This window comes from Melanotaenia boesemani, chromosome 22 (assembly GCF_017639745.1).
Source record: "Melanotaenia boesemani isolate fMelBoe1 chromosome 22, fMelBoe1.pri, whole genome shotgun sequence".
NCBI lineage: Eukaryota > Metazoa > Chordata > Actinopteri > Atheriniformes > Melanotaeniidae > Melanotaenia > Melanotaenia boesemani.
The window spans coordinates 490,059-509,195 of NC_055703.1; the positions used below are offsets into that span (position 1 = coordinate 490,059).

At 38.9% G+C, this 19,137-nt stretch overlaps 1 protein-coding gene across 1 annotated transcript; it reads right to left on the reverse strand.

The window, feature by feature from the left end:
- Positions 1 to 5,622: 5,622 nt before the first annotated feature.
- ddhd1b (DDHD domain containing 1b) lies at positions 5,623 to 18,046 on the reverse strand. Its single transcript, XM_041975896.1, has 14 exons — positions 17,422 to 18,046; positions 15,614 to 15,790; positions 15,264 to 15,392; positions 12,969 to 13,116; positions 12,776 to 12,885; positions 9,779 to 9,885; positions 9,415 to 9,671; positions 8,986 to 9,061; positions 8,628 to 8,777; positions 8,481 to 8,545; positions 7,580 to 7,758; positions 6,930 to 7,172; positions 6,443 to 6,633; positions 5,623 to 6,103 (listed from the first exon to the last, which is right to left on the reverse strand). Exons 1-13 carry the CDS (start codon positions 18,044 to 18,046, stop codon positions 6,449 to 6,451), a joined length of 2,451 nt encoding a protein of 816 aa, XP_041831830.1. The 3' UTR covers positions 5,623 to 6,103; positions 6,443 to 6,448.
- Positions 18,047 to 19,137: the final 1,091 nt, after the last annotated feature.

Sequence of the window (19,137 nt, forward strand, 5' to 3'; positions counted from 1 at the left end):
CATCAGAGATGATCAGGATTTTTTAGCATATAAAATCTGTAGAGGTTTGGAGTTAGTAATAATTAGTAATAATAATAATATCAGATCAGATTAGTTTTATATAAAGTACTTTCAGTGTTGCAGATATATTTTCTCACATAAAACCAGAACTTCTGTAGAAAATTTCAGGGCTCCGGTGTGTTCACAGAGGAGCAGAAAATAAAAAAACAGAACCTTCCTTTGAAACAATAAATATCATCTCTGAAGTGATTTTTTTTGTTTTGTTTAGTTGTTTTGTTTTTTTTTTTTAAGTTTTTAATACAGAGAGATCAACTGTGGTCTGTTGTTGACAACAGAGAAGTGATACAGGAACATGACTGAAGATCTAACTCAAACACTGTTAACACGCCGAAGGTGACATCAAGGAAACGGATGTTGTGTGCTGCCCAAAAACAAACAAATAAAAACACTAACTGAAACAAACCTACAAGTAAAAACTTTGTGTTGGAGGGAAGTGAAAGTGGCCAAAGTCTGCCAGATCCCTACACTGACATAAACCTGAACAGATCAATTTTCATATTGTTCAATAATCAGAGACGGCACAACAAATATCGTTCTGACTGCGAGCAGCAACAGACCAACATCATATATGCAGAATAAAACAGAAAAAAAACAGCTGTTTTCCAGAGAGGAAAGCATCTAAACATCAGCAAAGACACAAATGACCACCAACAATCACAACAGTGACAGAATATGTAGAGAAAAACAGAATATGTAGAGAAAAACAGAGAATATGTGGAGAAAACAGAGAATATGTAGAGAAAACAGAAAATATGTAGAGAAAACAGAATATGTAGAAACAAAGAGAATATGTAGAGAAAAACAGAGAATATGTAGAGAAAACAGAATATGTAGAAAAAAGAGAATATGTACAGAAAAACAGAATATGTAGAGAAAAACAGAGAATATGCAGAGAAAAACGGGGAATATGTAGAGAAAACAGAGAATATGTAGAGAAAACAGAATATGTAGAGAAAAACAGAGAATATGTAGAGAAAACAGAAAATATGTAGAGAAAACAGCAAATATGTAGAGAAAACAGAATATGTAGAGAAAAACAGAGAATATGCAGAGAAAACAGAATATGTAGAGAAAAACAGAGAATATGTAGAGAAAACAGAAAATATGTAGAGAAAACAGAATATGTAGAAAAAAGAGAATATGTAGAGAAAAACAGAATATGTAGAGAAAAACAGAGAATATGCAGAGAAAAACGGGGAATATGTAGAGAAAACAGAAAATATGTAGGGAAAACAGAGAATATGTAGAGAAAAACAGAATATGTAGAAAAAAAGAGAATATGTAGAGAAAAACAGAATATGTAGAAAAAAGAGAATATGTAGAGAAAAACAGAATATGTAGAGAAAAACAGAATATGTAGAGAAAAACAGAGAATATGTAGAGAAAAACGGGGAATATGTAGAGAAAACAGAGAATATGTAGAGAAAACAGACAATATGTAGAGAAAACAGAATATGTAGAAAAAAAGAGAATATGTAGAGAAAAACAGAATATGTAGAGAAAAACAGAATATGTAGAAAAAACAGAAAATATGTAGAGAAAACAGAATATGTAGAAAAAAACAGAATATGTAGAAAAAAAGAGAATATGTAGAGAAAAACAGAATATGTAGAAAAAAGAGAATATGTAGAGAAAAACAGAATATGTAGAGAAAACAGAGAATATGCAGAGAAAAACGGGGAATATGTAGAGAAAACAGAGAATATGTAGAGAAAACAGAATATGTAGAGAAAAACAGAGAATATGTAGAGAAAACAGAAAATATGTAGAGAAAACAGAAAATATGTAGAGAAAACAGAATATGTAGAAAAAAGAGAATATGTAGAGAAAAACAGAATATGTAGAGAAAAACAGAATATGCAGAGAAAAACGGGTAATATGTAGAGAAAACAGAAAATATGTAGGGAAAACAGAATATGTAGAAAAAAAGAGAATATGTAGAGAAAAACAGAATATGTAGAGAAAAACAGAGAATATGCAGAGAAAAACAGGGAATATGTAGAGAAAACAGAAAATATGTAGGGAAAACAGAGAATATGTAGAGAAAAAAAGAGAATATATAGAGAAAAACAGAATATGTAGAAAAAAACAGAAAATATGTAGAAAAAACAGAATATGTAGAGAAAAACAGAATATGTAGAGAAAACAGAAAATATGTAGAGAAAAACGGGGAATATGTAGAGAAAACACAATATGTAGAAAAAAAGAGAATATGTAGAGAAAAACAGAGAATATGTAGAGAAAACAGAAAATATGTAGAGAAAACAGAATATGTAGAAAAAAAACAGAATATGTAGAGAAAAACAGAATATGTAGAGAAAAACAGAGAATATGTAGAGAAAAACTGGGAATATGTAGAGAAAACAGAGAATATGTAGAGAAAAACAGAATATGTAGAGAAAAACAGAATATGTAGAGAAAAACAGAATATGTAGAGAAAAACAGAGAATATGTAGAGAAAAACAGAATATGTAGAGAAAAACAGAGAATATGCAGAGACAAACGGGGAATATGTAGAGAAAACAGAAAATATGTAGAGAAAACAGAGAATATGTAGAGAAAAAAAGAGAATATGTAGAGAAAACAGAAAATATGTAGAGAAAACAGAAAATATGTAGAGAAAACAGAATATGTAGAAAAAAGAGAATATGTAGAGAAAAACAGAATATGTAGAGAAAAACAGAATATGCAGAGAAAAACGGGTAATATGTAGAGAAAACAGAAAATATGTAGGGAAAACAGAATATGTAGAAAAAAGAGAATATGTAGAGAAAAACAGAATATGTAGAGAAAAACAGAGAATATGCAGAGAAAAACAGGGAATATGTAGAGAAAACAGAAAATATGTAGGGAAAACAGAGAATATGTAGAGAAAAAAAGAGAATATATAGAGAAAAACAGAATATGTAGAAAAAAACAGAAAATATGTAGAAAAAAACAGAATATGTAGAGAAAAACAGAATATGTAGAGAAAACAGAAAATATGTAGAGAAAAACGGGGAATATGTAGAGAAAACACAATATGTAGAAAAAAAGAGAATATGTAGAGAAAAACAGAATATGTAGAGAAAACAGAAAATATGTAGAGAAAACAGAATATGTAGAAAAAAACAGAATATGTAGAGAAAAACAGAATATGTAGAGAAAAACAGAGAATATGTAGAGAAAAACTGGGAATATGTAGAGAAAACAGAGAATATGTAGAGAAAACAGAATATGTAGAGAAAAACAGAATATGTAGAGAAAAACAGAATATGTAGAGAAAAACAGAGAATATGCAGAGAAAAACAGGGAATATGTAGAGAAAACAGAAAATATGTAGGGAAAACAGAGAATATGTAGAGAAAAAAAGAGAATATATAGAGAAAAACAGAATATGTAGAAAAAAACAGAAAATATGTAGAAAAAACAGAATATGTAGAGAAAAAACAGAATATGTAGAGAAAACAGAAAATATGTAGAGAAAAACGGGGAATATGTAGAGAAAACACAATATGTAGAAAAAAAGAGAATATGTAGAGAAAAACAGAATATGTAGAGAAAACAGAGAATATGTAGAGAAAACAGAAAATATGTAGAGAAAACAGAATATGTAGAAAAAAACAGAATATGTAGAGAAAAACAGAATATGTAGAGAAAAACAGAGAATATGTAGAGAAAAACTGGGAATATGTAGAGAAAACAGAGAATATGTAGAGAAAAACAGAATATGTAGAGAAAAACAGAATATGTAGAGAAAAACAGAATATGTAGAGAAAAACAGAGAATATGTAGAGAAAAACAGAATATGTAGAGAAAAACAGAGAATATGCAGAGACAAACGGGGAATATGTAGAGAAAACAGAAAATATGTAGAGAAAACAGAGAATATGTAGAGAAAAAAAGAGAATATGTAGAGAAAAACAGAGAATATATAGAGAAAAACAGAATATGTAGAAAAAAACAGAATATGTAGAGAAAAACAGAATATGTAGAGAAAAACAGAGAATATGTAGAGAAAAACGGGGAATATGTAGAGAAAACAGAGAATATGTAGAGAAAACAGACAATATGTAGAGAAAACAGAATATGTAGAAAAAAAGAGAATATGTAGAGAAAAGCAGAATATGTAGAGAAAAACAGAATATGTAGAAAAAACAGAAAATATGTAGAGAAAACAGAATATGTAGAAAAAAACAGAATATGTAGAGAAAAACAGAATATGCAGAGAAAAACAGAGAATATGTACAGAAAAACGGGGAATATGTAGAGAAAACAGAGAATATGTAGAGAAAACAGACAATATGTAGAGAAAACAGAATATGTAGAAAAAAAGAGAATATGTAGAAAAAAAGAGAATATGTAGAGAAAAACAGAATATGTAGAGAAAACAGAATATGTAGAAAAAAACAGAATATGTAGAGAAAAACAGAATATGCAGAGAAAAACAGAGAATATGTACAGAAAAACGGGGAATATGTAGAGAAAACAGAATATGTAGAGAAAACAGACAATATGTAGAGAAAACAGAAAATATGTAGAGAAAACAGAATATGTAGAAAAAAACAGAATATGTAGAGAAAAACAGAATATGTAGAGAAAAACAGAGAATATGTACAGAAAAACTGGGAATATGTAGAGAAAACAGAGAATATGTAGAGAAAAACAGAATATGTAGAAAAAAAGAGAATATGTAGAGAAAACAGAAAATATGTAGAGAAAACAGAATATGTAGAAAAAAACAGAATATGTAGAGAAAAACAGAATATGTAGAAAAAAAGAGAATATGTAGAGAAAAACAGAATATGTAGAAAAAAAGAGAATATGTAGAGAAAAACAGAATATGTAGAGAAAACAGAATATGTAGAGAAAAACAGAATATGTAGAAAAAAAGAGAATATGTAGAGAAAAACAGAATATGTAGAGAAAAAGAGAGAATATGCAGAGAAAAACGCGGAATATGTAGAGAAAACAGAAAATATGTAGAGAAAAAAGAGAATATGTAGAGAAAACAGAAAATATGTAGAGAAAACAGAGAATATGTAGAGAAAACAGAAAATATGTAGAGAAAACAGAATATGTAGAAAAAACAGAATATGTAGAGAAAAACAGAATATGTAGAGAAAAAAGAGAATATGTAGAGAAAACAGAATATGTAGAGGAAAACAGAGAATATGTAGAGAAAAACGCGGAATATGTAGAGAAAAACAGAATATGTAGAAAAAAAGAGAATATGTAGAGAAAAACAGAATATGTAGAAAAAAGAGAATATGTAGTGAAAAACAGAATATGTAGAGAAAACAGAGAATATGTAGAGAAAACAGAATATGTAGAAAAAAAGAGAATATGTAGAGAAAAACAGAATATGTAGAAAAAAGAGAATATGTAGTGAAAAACAGAATATGTAGAGGAAAACAGAGAATATGCAGAGAAAAACGCAGAATATGTAGAGAAAACAGAAAATATGTAGAGAAAACAGAGAATATGTAGAGAAAAACAGAATATGTAGAGAAAACAGAGAATATGTAGAGAAAAACAGAATATGTAGAGAAAACAGAGAATATGTAGAGAAAACAGGAAAATGTAGAGAAAAACGGGGAATATGTAGAGAAAAACAGAATATGTAGAAAAAAAGAGAATAGGTAGAGAAAAGGAGAATATGTGTAGAGAAAAACAGAGGTCAACTTTAGAAAACTAATACATAAATCCAGGGTGGCATGGGTCCTTTACACTTCTTCAGGATCCTTCAGGCTGCATCCGGGTGGTAAGTGTATCATTAGAAATGATGGCCAGACTTCAGCATCACATTGGGTGGACTTTGTGTCACATGCAAGTTCATCACTGAGAGAATCAGAATCTTAAAGCAGAGGTAGAGGGAGATGATGAAAGTGAGCCATTCAGAGATGTGTTATTAAATTCTGAAGATGCCTCTTTTAGTCAGAAATCTGACTAAAAGATTCTGATTCTCTGTCCAGTTCATAAAATCAGAGAAAATCCTCTTGAATCTTCACCATGACTGAGACATTATTGGGGCCAGAGAGGACACCACTGATCCAGCTGGACACTGTGGAGGACAGGAAGAGGAGACAGGTTTGATGTGAACACCTGATGGAGGAACAAACCTAAGTTTATTGAGGTCGGTTGATTTTCACAGTTTTATCTCTGAGTCATTGTGGTGGAAAACACTTCTCCATGGAAACATTTCATGTCTTTTTTTAATTTAAGCTTTAAATAGTTTTCATTGATTTTATTTTTATCTACACATTAAACATACTTCTAGGGTGGTTTTTTTTTTCTTTCATTTTGGAAATTAGTTTAAATCACTAAAAATATTGTCTGTTGGTTGATAATGTAGATGTTGATGGATGTCCATGAGGATGGAAACTGAAGAGCTCAGGCTGACTGGACGCTATGAGGCATCCTGGTTCTCATCTGCAGGTTCGGCCGGTTCCTGGGGTCCATACATGAAGGTGAGAAGAAACAGAGCCACATCGTAAGAGCACCAGTAGGCGGTATGGGAGGTGACTGCTGACCAGTAACGGTTCTCCACCAAACCCTCTCTCAGCTCGAAGTCAATGCGTCGCTCCAGCTCCACTGCAGCAGAAAACATCATCAAGTTTAATCTGACAAACTGAGACATTCATTAACCGCTTCATCACGAGGCCTATTTGTTCTTCCTCCTCTATGACTTACATACCTCTGAACATCTATACCTCCGTTAGACTTCTGAGATGACCTTCATCTCGCTTTCCCATTTGTTTTTTTATTTGTTTATTTCATAACCTTTATGTCAGCTCATCATTTTGATTGACTTTGACACTTGTGTTGCTTTAAATGTGCTGTATAAATAAAGTTGCAGTACAGAGATCAGACAGCTTCTTCTTACTTACAGGAAGTGCTGTCCATCAGAGCTGGGGTTGACTCCTCTTCCTCTCTGTCATCCTCTCTTTCTTTGTCCTTTTCCTCGCTCTCTGTCATCATCATTCCTTCATCTCCAGATGCCAAGTTTTCCACTTCACAAGGAACCCCCTCAGAGTCAGAGGGCTCTTCATCAACTCCACCCACCTGACCACTGGAACGGGAAAAGCGGGAAAACAGGATTCCTCCGATTCCTTTTCCGATACTGGCGGCGCCTAACAGGAAGTGAGATGAAATCATAAACATGTGTTCTTACAGTCCATTCTGACTCTTCTGAAAACAGGTTTCCTTGTCCTTTATTTCAAACCCTTCATTCTCTCAAGACAGAGAAAGACTGGTTGGAGCCAGCTGTGTCAGGAAGATGATGTCGGTCATTAGTTTCCTGGTAGAAATTAGGATCTCATGTCTGTTGATCTGATTTCATCATCAGCAGTGGGAGCTGCTCTCTGAACACATCAGCTACAGAAACTGAAGAAACCTCTGACTGAATGGGCTGATGATCAGTTGGTTTCTCCTCACTTTCGGGTTCTTTTTTCTTACACTAAAATAATCTAACCACAAACAAGCTCATATATTATCTTCACCGTGAAAGCAGCCATAGCCTTCCTTCCCGAGAGCTCACCCATGATGCTGGCCTTGCCCAGGCTGGTGATGGATTCTCCATAGTGCCGTCTGGTTTGGGGCGGGGAGATGCAGGGGCTTGGGATGTTCTCTGAATCGGAGACAAAACTGGCCTCCTTCAGGGGGTTCAGCAGCAGGGGCCGGATCTGGTCGTATGGAGTTGGGCTGGTGGTGTTGTACCTGCAAATCACGCCAACATCACCTTTCTGCACTTGAAACATGAAGTCCTCCTTCTTCCCTCATCCCAGATCTAACTAATCTGGGATCTAACAAATATGGGGTCTGGAATATAACTGAATCAGGATCTAACTGAACTGAGATCAAACTAATCTGGGATCAACTAACGTGGGATCTAACTGAACTGTGATTCCACTGATCTGGGATCTACAGATCTGGAATCAAACAGATCTTGGACCTAACAGATCTGGAATCAAACAGATCTGGAATCAAACAGATCTGGAATCAAACAGATCTGGGATCTACAGATCTGGAATCAAACAGATCTGGAATCAAACAGATCTTGGACCTAACAGATCTGAGATCTACAGATCTGGGATCTATAAAACTGCCATCTAACTTACCTGGGATCTAACTAAACTATAACTTTTACAAGCAGTACCAGTAAAACTTTTGGACTCCCAGTCAGCTTTCCAGATAAGGTGAGAACCAGCTCATCCCACATTCAGCTGGGAGTTTCATTCATTTCTTTAATTTCTAAGATGAAAATTAAATTCAAGAAGTCAGAACAGATGAAAACACTATTCATTCACAGTTCCTTCTGTTTACCAGCATGTAGGCAGGTGTATCTGGTAGAAAATACAACCTTTATGTGATATATTGATCAGAACGTCTATCGTTTTGATAAGTTCAGTAATTGTGTGATACAACCTGACTAGTCTTACCAGTCGATCTGAACTGGAGCAACATTACTGTAGTGCTTCAGGATGAGAGGCTCCAGCCTGTAGGCCTGGATTAAAAACCAAAGAGATGTTTGAGTCTAAGAGGATTTGTAAGAGAACTGGTCCTGCATGTTTCACTGTGACATTCACCACAGGATCTGTAGGATGGAAGATGTTAAAGAGACGCTTGCAGATGGATGTTGGGAGGATGTGGTCCTGCACGCTGTTGGTTCCAGGTCGGATCCCTCGCAGCGCCAAGAACACGGCCAGAGGTGAACCCATGCAGAAGAAATTTTCTACCTGCAGCACAGACATGAGGTAAGACCATGACCAGGTGTTTCTCTGGAAGGTCGTTGGAGCAGAAGATTTTTATATCAGTGAGAAAAACTGTAGCTGAGGAATGTTTTAACCACGCACGAAACCGTTAAATCTGTGACGTTCAGTTCCGCTCACAGATCATGTGACCTTTATAGTCACATGACCAAATAACGTGACAGCTGAAGCTTACCTTGAACTTTAAAGCTGGCACTGCAACACAAGATGAGGTCTGCAGACCCTGGAACTGGTCTTCCAGGTCCCTCAAACTGGACAGGAGATCATTCCATTAATGATCCTAGTACAAGCTGAATCTTTTCCAGACAATTTTACTACCAAGAGTGGAAAATCAGAGAAACAGAGACGGATAGACCAAAGACATAACAACAGAGAGACTAACGACAGAATGACAGACATGTGACATGTCTGTCTAACATGTACCTTCTTTAAAATCACTTACTTTAAACTGGTCAATAACTCAATCAATAAATAACTCTCCAATGGCCCTAATGTCTCTCTGTCAATAAAAACATAAATTAATGAAGAGAGAAGGATTCGAGTAAAAAATGATCTCTTACGGACGTCTCGCTACATTTAGCCCCCTGTAATTCGTGGATCTTACCTGAGACGCATCAGTCTCAGCTGCTCCTGAAGGTGACGCTCTTCCTCACTGGGCCAGCGGACCTTTATCTCCTCTGGGTCTAACATTTCCTGGTGGTGAAAGCGCACGGGGTCCCAGCCTGTCATGATATCGAAGGTGATGACGCAGCCCAGCGAGTGGGACACGATGGACACCTTCCCATTTTTCTCAAAGTTTGGATTCCGCGAGCAGAAGAGTGAATATAGGTGGTTCAGTTCCCGAGTCAAACCCCTGGTGATCTGTTTACACAAGATATTCTGCTTTAACTAAAGAAGAGATGAAGGTTCAGGTCTGGTCATGTTTCATGATGTTCTTCGGAGGAAGCGGAGAGCTGAACCAGACTCACCTCGTCTCTGTACAGAGGACTGGTGTAGTACATGATGTCCATGGCGCTGCTGTTCAGCATGTCTCTGAGACCTCGGACTTTGTCAGGTGTGATGGAGTCCACCGTGTCTGTATGAGGAACATAGAACATAGAAAGATGTTCACAATGTTAAAAAACATTTAAAAAATTTAAAAAGCCTGAAATGACTGTCTGAGACAAGTACAAAAAATATGAATATTGAACTAAAATTTTATTCAAAAATGTAATACTTTAATGTATTTACATCCAATACTTCCAGGCTCAATAAGTACAATATTACTAAAGCAGCAGCTGTCATGAAGTAGATGTGACAACTAACAGCTGGAAACAGGGAACAGGAGGTAAAGCAGAACTCTACTGAATAAATCAGGAAACAGAACAAGCGCAATGGCTGCACGGTGGTGTGGTGGTTAGCACCACAGCCTCACAGCAAGGTCGCTGGTTCGAGCCTCGGCTGGGGGCGAGCGTTGAACTCCTTTCTATGTGGAGTTTGCATGTTCTCCCCGTGTATACGTGGGTTCTCTCCGGGCTCTCTGGCTTCCTCCCACCGTCCAGAGACATGATGCTAGGTTAATTGGTCACTTTAAATTCTCCCTAGGAGGGAATGTGTGTGTGAATGGTTGTTTGTGCCTATATGTGTTACACATATCGGGACATATGTGGCCCTGCGACGGACTGGTGACCTGTCCAGGGTGTACCTGCCTCTCACCTGTTAATGCTGGGATAGGCTCCAGCTTACCCGCGACCCGTAATGAACAAGCGGTACAGAGAATGAATGAATGAAGAACAAGCACAAAAACCCTCAGATCAAGACATCAGCAGCTGGAACCTGTTTTTCTAATAACCAGACCCAGTAAAACCAGTTGTTTCTAGTGGGTCTGGGGTCCCAGTTTAACTGGGGAGGGTTTGATGGTTTACTGGTCCCAGTTTAATGTTATCCAGGATGGATCTAATGAAGTAAACATTATTACATTATTTTAGTGCTAAGGTAGTAACAAGCTAACGTTTACGCCACTGTGGCACTAAGCTTGTTATTAAAATAGATGCAAACATTAGCTTTTATATTACAGTGACTAATCTCTCCAGGGGCCTCATTTATAAAACTGTGTGTAGCAAAGCAAACCACAGGTGGCGTCTGTGGGGCAAAAAGGAAATGCGGCGGAACGCCTTCCCTCACCCACATGGTGGCTATAAAAGTTCAGGTGAACGCCTGGAATAAATATTCATCACATCATTTGCATGATGGCTCGGGAAGGAAAAAGAGGGAAGAAGTGGATTTTTTCAGGGTGTGAGACAGAGATCCTGATGGACCACGTTGACAAACGTAAAAATGTTTAATTGGTGGCACGGCGTGGGCATTACTGGTGTCAGAAAGGCAGCATAGTGGCAGCAGGTGGAGATGCTGTCATCACAGTGTCAAAAGAGAAGACACGCCAGAGGTTTCAGAACGTACAGCTGGATATCTCAGTTGGTAGAACAACCGTCTGCCATGCGGGAGATCGAAGTTCGATTCCTACAGGGGTGAACAGTAGCACCTTCCAGACGCTGCAGCCCACAATAAATCATTCTGCAGAAAAGCATCTGCTAAATGACAGTAATGATGCCGGTAATGTAGTTTTTGATTTTAATGTATAAAATAAATATATTAGATACATCAGAGACTGGTAGCAGTTTATTTAGTGGTAAATAATATGTCTTTCTAGTTCCTGGGTGTTCCAGCTGGGTGGGCGGGGCTCCAGCTGTGGTTGGAGAGGGTGAGGCCAGAAACTCCACCCAGTACCACAGCCATGTCCTCAGAGGAAGTCCTGCAGGAGCAGGTGCAAGTGCCAGCTTTAGAAATGAGGCCCCAGGTTAATTTTAAGGTGGATGAAGGTGGATCTAGCATCCTAGATTTTTAGAAAAGATCAGTAATAATCGACCTTTATTCTTTATTCGTCCCACATTTAACTCGTCCTGGTTGCTAGGAGCAGTGGGTTGCCAGATTCCAGCGCCCGGGTAACAGTTGGGGATTAAGGGCCTTGCTCAGGGACCCACAGTGGTTTTTACTTTAGTGGCCAGCCTGAGGACTTGAACCCAGGTTCTCAGGACCCAAACCCACCTCTGTAACCACCCAGCCACCACTCCCCTTCTTTTTCCTTTTTTTTTAAATAATCATCCTAAGAAGAAAATATTATAAATAAAGATTTTTCAGGATTCTTAAACTGTGAATCCAAGTCAAGTCTGAAGTCATTGTATATGAGACTTAAAATACAGATTATCCAAAAACTTCTTCCCTTCCTACATCTTAACTGTTCTCTTCAACACGTTAACACCGACATCTGTTCAGGAAACTTCTGGAGTTACTACATTGTTACATATCCATGAGTTTTTCCTCTAATGATACTGGATTAGATTAACACTTTACATTGAATCTATTATTCACTGACTCCACATTCATCAAGGAGGGTGAAGTGTTTTGCTCAAGGATACGGCAGATTGACTGGGGTAGTGGGATTTGAACCGCCAACCTTCTTGTCATTGCTTTACCACCAGCTACTGCCACCCCAACAAAGCTGTAAATTTGACTTGAAACGTGTCATTTTATCACACTGCCAAGTGAAAATACATTCAGTTCAGTGTGTTTGGTCACCTCAAATTATCTAAAACTTCCGTCCAGTTCTAACCAAACATAGGTGCTATTCCCCGTCATTCTCTGTGATCCAGTTATAACCCAATAAAATGATGATTATAATCATGACTCCAGTTTATTATAATGTTGATTCATGAGAAGTTTCCTTGTTCAGTTTACCAACATCAGATCCCCGTCTGTGACATTTCTTACCCATACTGTCCAGAGATGATGTTCAGGAGAGTTTCCTCTCTGGACAGTTTGGGTTACAGATGTCAGCTGATCTACATGCTACATGACACATTAGAGATGAAGCTGATTATCGTGGGTGGAAAGTTTAGGTTAGAAATGTCAGCCAAGCGGTGGCTTACCTCCATCCAGGCAAAGTTTTGATCTCCATTCCACAGGAAGGAACTCTACATGCTCAGCGGTGCGATCAGAGAAATGTCTTTCCTCCATCTTTCTGGCAGCATCTCTCATCCTGCCAACCAGCCAGGAAAAAACAGTTACTTCAGATTACTCAGATTACTTCAGGATTATTCAGACACACTGATTCCCTCTAACATGCTGGTGTTCCTGATGATGCGCCCCTGGTCCATCTTCTGGCCGATCCCATGCACCACGAAGACGATGTGAGTGGTCTCCGGTGGCGTGTCCTCAGGCGCTGCTTCCTCTACATATCCCCGATGGAGACGCGTCCCACTGCTTGAGGCTGTGGACATGTTGGACACATGACTACTGAAACCATAAAATCAGTTAAAAATAATCACTTTAGTTTTCTGTGACACCAATCATGCTTCCTCATCATTTGATGGGTCATTCTTTTATTTATTTATTTCATTCTTTAACCAAACAAAACAGTCAATACTTACATCTGAGAGTAAGAACAACACAAGCAAGAAATCAAACAGGGCGGGACTTCATCATTTAAATTAAAAGTTGAATGTGATTTAACTTCGTTAATTCTGAGAGCCTGGAGGAAATGTTTATACCCAAGTATCCAACGCTGAGTTATGAGAACTTATTAATTAATCTATCTATCTATCTATCTATCTATCTAACCAGATGTTGTGTACTGGTGAAAGGTCTGGACTGCAGGCAGGCCAGTTCAGCAGCCGGACTCTTCTCCTGTGAAGCTGCTGTGATGGATGCAGGATGTGGTTCAGCATCGTCTTGCTGAAATCTGCAAGGCCTTCCCTGAAAGAGACGTTGTCTGGATGGGAGCAGATGTTGCTCTAAAACCTCCATGTACTTTTCAGCATTGATGGAGCTTCACAGATGTGGAAGCTGCCCACGACATAGGCACTAATGCAGCCCCATCCCATCAGAGATGCAGCTTTTCACCTGTCCACTGATAACAAGCTGGATGCTCCCTCTCCTCTTTAGTCTGCAGGACACACCGTCCATGCTTTCCACAAACTAGTTCACACTCTGCATGATGGAGCTTTAACCTGCATTTGTGGGTTTCAGGGTGAACTGTGTTCACAGACAGTGGTTTCTGAAAGTCTTCCTGAGTCATTACAGGCATTTATCAGACGCTTTTATCCAAAGCGACTTACAGTGTTAGACTGTAGCGTTAACTGCCTAACCCAACTGGAAGGTTGTGGGATTTAAACTCCGGTCTCCCACATTGGAGACAGATGCCCTACCAACTGAGCTAACCAGCCGCCAGCTGCATGCAGTGGTTTCTAGTCGAGAATCATGTCGGCTTTTAATGCTGAAGATCCCCAGCATCCAGTTTGACCTTTAAGGCCCATTTATGCTGACTTTTGTACATAAATAGGGACGTCCGTTTCAAAGGTTGTCATTTTCTTCATATTTCCATGCGTGTTTTGTATTGCCATGGTTATTAAGCCAATTCCTCCACTAGTGGGTAGTGCTAGTTCACTCCTGCGAGCCGACATCAGTTTCAGACACCGTTTGGCAGCTGAAATGCGTCGCTATCAAGGTGTTTCCAACCACCCAAAAACCCCTTAAACACTCATATACAGTCTTTCCCTTCCATCGTCTTGTTCTCTGGTTCGTTTCTTTCGTTGGCTGCATGTCAGGTACTCTGCTCAGCACTGCCCCCATGATTTCCGGTGGTGTTGCTCTGTCTTCTGTGTCAAAGCGATGGATGGCTAAGCTCCCTGAAAACAGAACAGAACGCAAACAAGGCGAACAAACCTGTCCATCCATCTGTGTGTCCATCTTCTGCATCAAGCATAAATGGGCCTTTGGCCTTGTCCCATGCATACAGAGATTCCTCCTGATTCTCTGAATCTTTAGATGATATTAAACACTGTAGATGGTGAGATCTTCAAAGTCTTCACAATTTTACGTTGAGGAACATTTTTCTGAAATTGTTCCACAATTTTTAGATCCAGTTTGTCTCAGATTGGTGAACCTCTGTCCATCTTTCCATCTGAGAGACTCTGCCTCTCTGAAATGCTCCTTTTCTTCCCAGTCATGTTACTGACCTGTTACCAACTAATCTGATTAGATTTCAAAAGTTCCTCCAGTTGTTCGTGTCACTTACTTTCCAGCCTTTTGTTGCTCCTGTTCCAACTTTTTACAGACGTGTTGCTGCATCAGATTCACTATCAGCTCATATTTTCATCACATGGTGAAACGTCTCAGTTTCATCATCTGATGCTTTGTTTATCTAATACTGGGAATAAAATATGAGATTTGGGAATCACTGTTTTTATTTACATTTTACACAGTGTGTCTATTTATCCTGACTGATCATATACTTTACAGTGAATGAGAAACTGATGCCACGACTCTGTTTCTCTTCTTCAGTGTTCTGAGCACCACAAATATTTATTCCTACCATCTGGATTCTGCTCACATTGTTAACTCCTGGATGAGTTTTACCTTTAGAGAAGCCTAGTTTCTGAGTGACGGTGCGAGCGATCTTGGAGGTGGTGGCATCGCTGTACAGGTACACCTCGTCCACACTGTGCCAGTCCACGTGATTCCTGCTCAGCTTCAGACTGTAGATGGCTGGGAGACAATCACACTGTGATTAAGACAAGCTGACACATTTCCTGAGCTTAATTAATACTTCAATCCCCCTGAGGGTGTACAGAAAGTGTGTGGATGTCCTGTTGGTTCAATCAACTGACGTAACATCACCTGAACTCTGGCTTTTCTCTGAGAGACACTCATTTTCCCTCCACACACACATTATTCAGGTCTGCTTTACAGCCTTTTTCATTTCTCACCGTCCTTGCTGTCCACTGTGGTGGTCACTGCCTCCAGCTCATATGTGTCCCTCATCTGTTGCCCTCGGAAACGGGAAAGATGCTCCTGTTCTATGAGGTCACTCTCATCCTCCTCCAGGGGGAGCCATGTTCCATCGATGAACCACTGGCCCCTCATCACAGGAATACGCTCTTGTTCTAAGGGAAACATCATCTTTATTTACTACCTTCAGTTTTCTACATGGATGTAACATGAACAACGGGCAACTTTTATACGTATAAGTGTTTTATCTTCATTGTTTTAATTCTTTTAAGTGTTGTTTCCCTTCTGTTTTCTGTTCTGAAGAACACTTTGGGAAGTTCTCACATATTTCATAAAGTGCTGTTTAAATGAAATATAAAATATAAATCTGTGTATTCTGAATTAAAGACAGAAGGTGACAATAAATATCCCAGATGTGTGTAGGATGTTACATGGATGGCTGATGTTATATGGATAAACCAGTGTGTGAAATCTGGGCGGATGCAGGGGTTTAAGGGTTTGGTGGGTAACCCTCTGTTTGCCTTAAAAACACATCCAATATTCAGCCAATAAAACCTGCAGTTGGAGGAACAGCTAAACTTGTCTTTACTGGTTAATCTTTGGTCTTTCTGGTGTTTAATTCTACAATATGAGCATGTTTATTTCCTCTGTATGATAAAGAACTTTTTGTCTTTGTAAAATCAGTACGCTCTTTTTTAAAGTTCATATTTCTATAAAATTCTTTAAAATCTGTAAAGTTTTGTTGAGACTGCTTCATACACTGATTAAGTGAACAAAGATCCTGCTGACTTACAGCTGGTGAAATCTACTGAACATGGACCCAAATCGTCAGCTCAGGAGGAACACCAAACGCCTCCGAATAGCTCCTCTTCACCAGACTGGAAGAGGAGCTGTACCATCCGAACATCTCAACCATCAGAACCATCAGGACTTCAGCTGTTATTAACTACTACTTATGGGTCTGGACCAGGGGTCTGCAGCCTGTGGCTCAAAGTCAGAGTATCTTTATTATACTCCATTGGGAGAAATTTGTTTTGAACAGAGGATGTTGCTGCACCTATAACATAAACGCATACACACTCATATCACTTAATATTAACCATTAAAAACAATTAGATACATAAAATTTAAAAAAATTTAAAAGAGGACCACTACAGAACTGGCTTCATATTTGGGCTTACAGTTCAGCTGTTCCTCCCAACATATCCGCTCATTAATGAGTTTCACTAACAGAGGGACGAATGAATGTTTGTAACGATTACATTTACAGGGACCCCATACCTTCTACCTGAGTTCAGGTGGTGTTCAGAATGTAGTACATATGAGGTTTGGGATAAAATACTTTCGACCTGTCTAAGGGTGGTTTGTTGGAACAAATCCTGTGGAGATAGCGGTTCAGGCTCTCTGGACCTTCCACAGTGGCTTTTAATACATGAATAAAGATGCTGAAGAACTAAGCTTTTTAAGTTTAAGGCTTTTAGCATTTTTTCTTTTTTGTTGGGGGGGGTGAAGGTTGCGCTGAATTTCTACAATTCAGTTCAACCCTTTTTATTTATTTATTTATTTTTTTATTTTGTTTTGTTTGTTTGTTTGCTTTACTGAGGAGTGTAAAAGCTGCTGACCCCTGGCCTGGAGAGGGAATGGATGCACTGTGTAAAATCAGTCTCCACTGTGATATAAAATCAGGAATGATAAACATGCGCACGCGCGGTTCAGGTGGAAGTTGTGGACCCGGTGACCCAGGTGGACCAGGTTTGGGTGTGATGGGTAGGTTGAACGTGCTCACGGTTCCAGTAAACAGGGTAGCTTTCCTTCTCCCGGATGTCCACTTCATACAGCCCGCCTCTCACACACACCGCCTCCACGCTGCTCTGGACGTTCCCCGGGTCTTTCCTCTCCTCTATGGCCGGCCGCTGCTGACTGTTGGCCCGCTGCACCGCCGGTTCGTCCCAGCTGTCCTCCTGGATCTCAGCAAGTACGGCCTCCTCGGCGGGTCGGACCGGCCTGTGGGCCTTCTCGGGGTTTTGTTCAGAAAATCTTCGGTAAGCCCTCTCGATTTGTAAAGAGTCGTGTCCAACAAACGGTTTCCAAGTTCTCTTGTCCTCTTTGTAGAACCACCGGACCTCCTCCGGGCCCAGCTCAGTGACGATCTCTCCGCGGTGCCGAGAGCTGTTGGATCGAATCCGCTTCTTGGTCGTGAAGCTGCCGTCGCTGTCGGTGAAGTCCTGGTCCATGTCCAGGTAGGCAGAGGCAGCCAGGCCCAGCATCAAGCAGTCCTGGGATAACTGCTGCGGGTCCCCGCCTCCGAGCGGCAGGTGTCCATCCTGCGCCGCATCATCCCGGTCCCCGGTACCGAACCCTGGTCCGGGCGGACTGCCGCCGCAGCTGGACACGAACACGTCGTTGGCCATGTCCCACTCGCTGCTGCTGAGAGAGTTATTTTCCGAACTCTGCTTCCGAACCGCAGATTGATCCTCCATGACTCCTGCGGGGAGGAGGATGATGATGAAGCTGCTTCCTCCTCATCCGGTCACAGCTGGCCCAGATGTTCGGACCCAAGCCGCTCACGAGCAAACTGTAGCGGACTGTGGAGCCTGAGTGAAAATCACAGCCATCATCATCATCACCACCATCACCATGATAATCAAAGTAGCAAAATGTAACTTCCGATGGACGACTTCAAAATAAAAGCGTGAAGCAGCAAACCCGTCAGATGTTTGGTTTTTTTTTTTTAAATGAACTTTATTGACAATATGTACAAACAAAACAAAGACAGCCTTTACAGAGAAAGATTTGGGAGCCAGAAACATGCAGACTGAAGAGATAAATCAAAATTATGACAAGTAATAATGGTTATCCTCATCTTAAAATAAATATAAAATATTATCAAATTAAATAAAAAAGTAAAATGAATACACAAACATACATAGGGAACATAGCAGACATTTAGATTTAAACAAAATTTTCCAGCAGTGAAAACCAACTACCAGCTGACTCACTGACTTCAGAAACTTCATCAATAAACTTAAATCGTTCTCCCAATAAATTAAATTGGGTTCAGTTTTACAATATCTACATGTGTAAACAAAACATTTGTCTTAAAGGTAAATTATTAACCAGAACTCGTGTTCTTTATTCATAATAAAAGCACATAATTTATTACCAGTCACTGTCAAAGAGAGCAAGTCAATTTCCTTGGTCTGCAATAAGCCCCACAGGTTGTTTCAAAAACTATAACTAAAATCTGAAGAGTTGCCATCATAAAATATGCAGACATTAGCATCTCATTTAAAATTTAATTTAATAAAGTACGTACTTGTTTAAAAAACTAAACAAAACAAACAAACAAAAGAGAAAAAGGTTCCAGCTTCCCTGTGACCCTGAATTGGAGAAGTATGGAAAAGGATTAAACAAAATCTCTGAAAATATAAAAACATTCTTGTTAATAGCATTTGTCGGCATCGTGTTTATTAATTTTGTACATTAAAGTGGATCTATTATG

Excerpts from the sequence above, each read along its gene's own strand:
- ddhd1b (XM_041975896.1), bottom strand. The coding sequence starts at position 18,046 with ATGGCCAACGACGTGTTCGTGTCCAGCTGCGGCGGCAGTCCGCCCGGA. Across the intron at positions 15,393-15,613 it reads CACAGTGGACAGCAAGGACG|CCATCTACAGTCTGAAGCTG; the intron begins GTGAGAAATGAA and ends ATTGTCTCCCAG. Across the intron at positions 8,778-8,985 it reads TGCCAGCTTTAAAGTTCAAG|GTAGAAAATTTCTTCTGCAT; the intron begins GTAAGCTTCAGC and ends TCTGTGCTGCAG.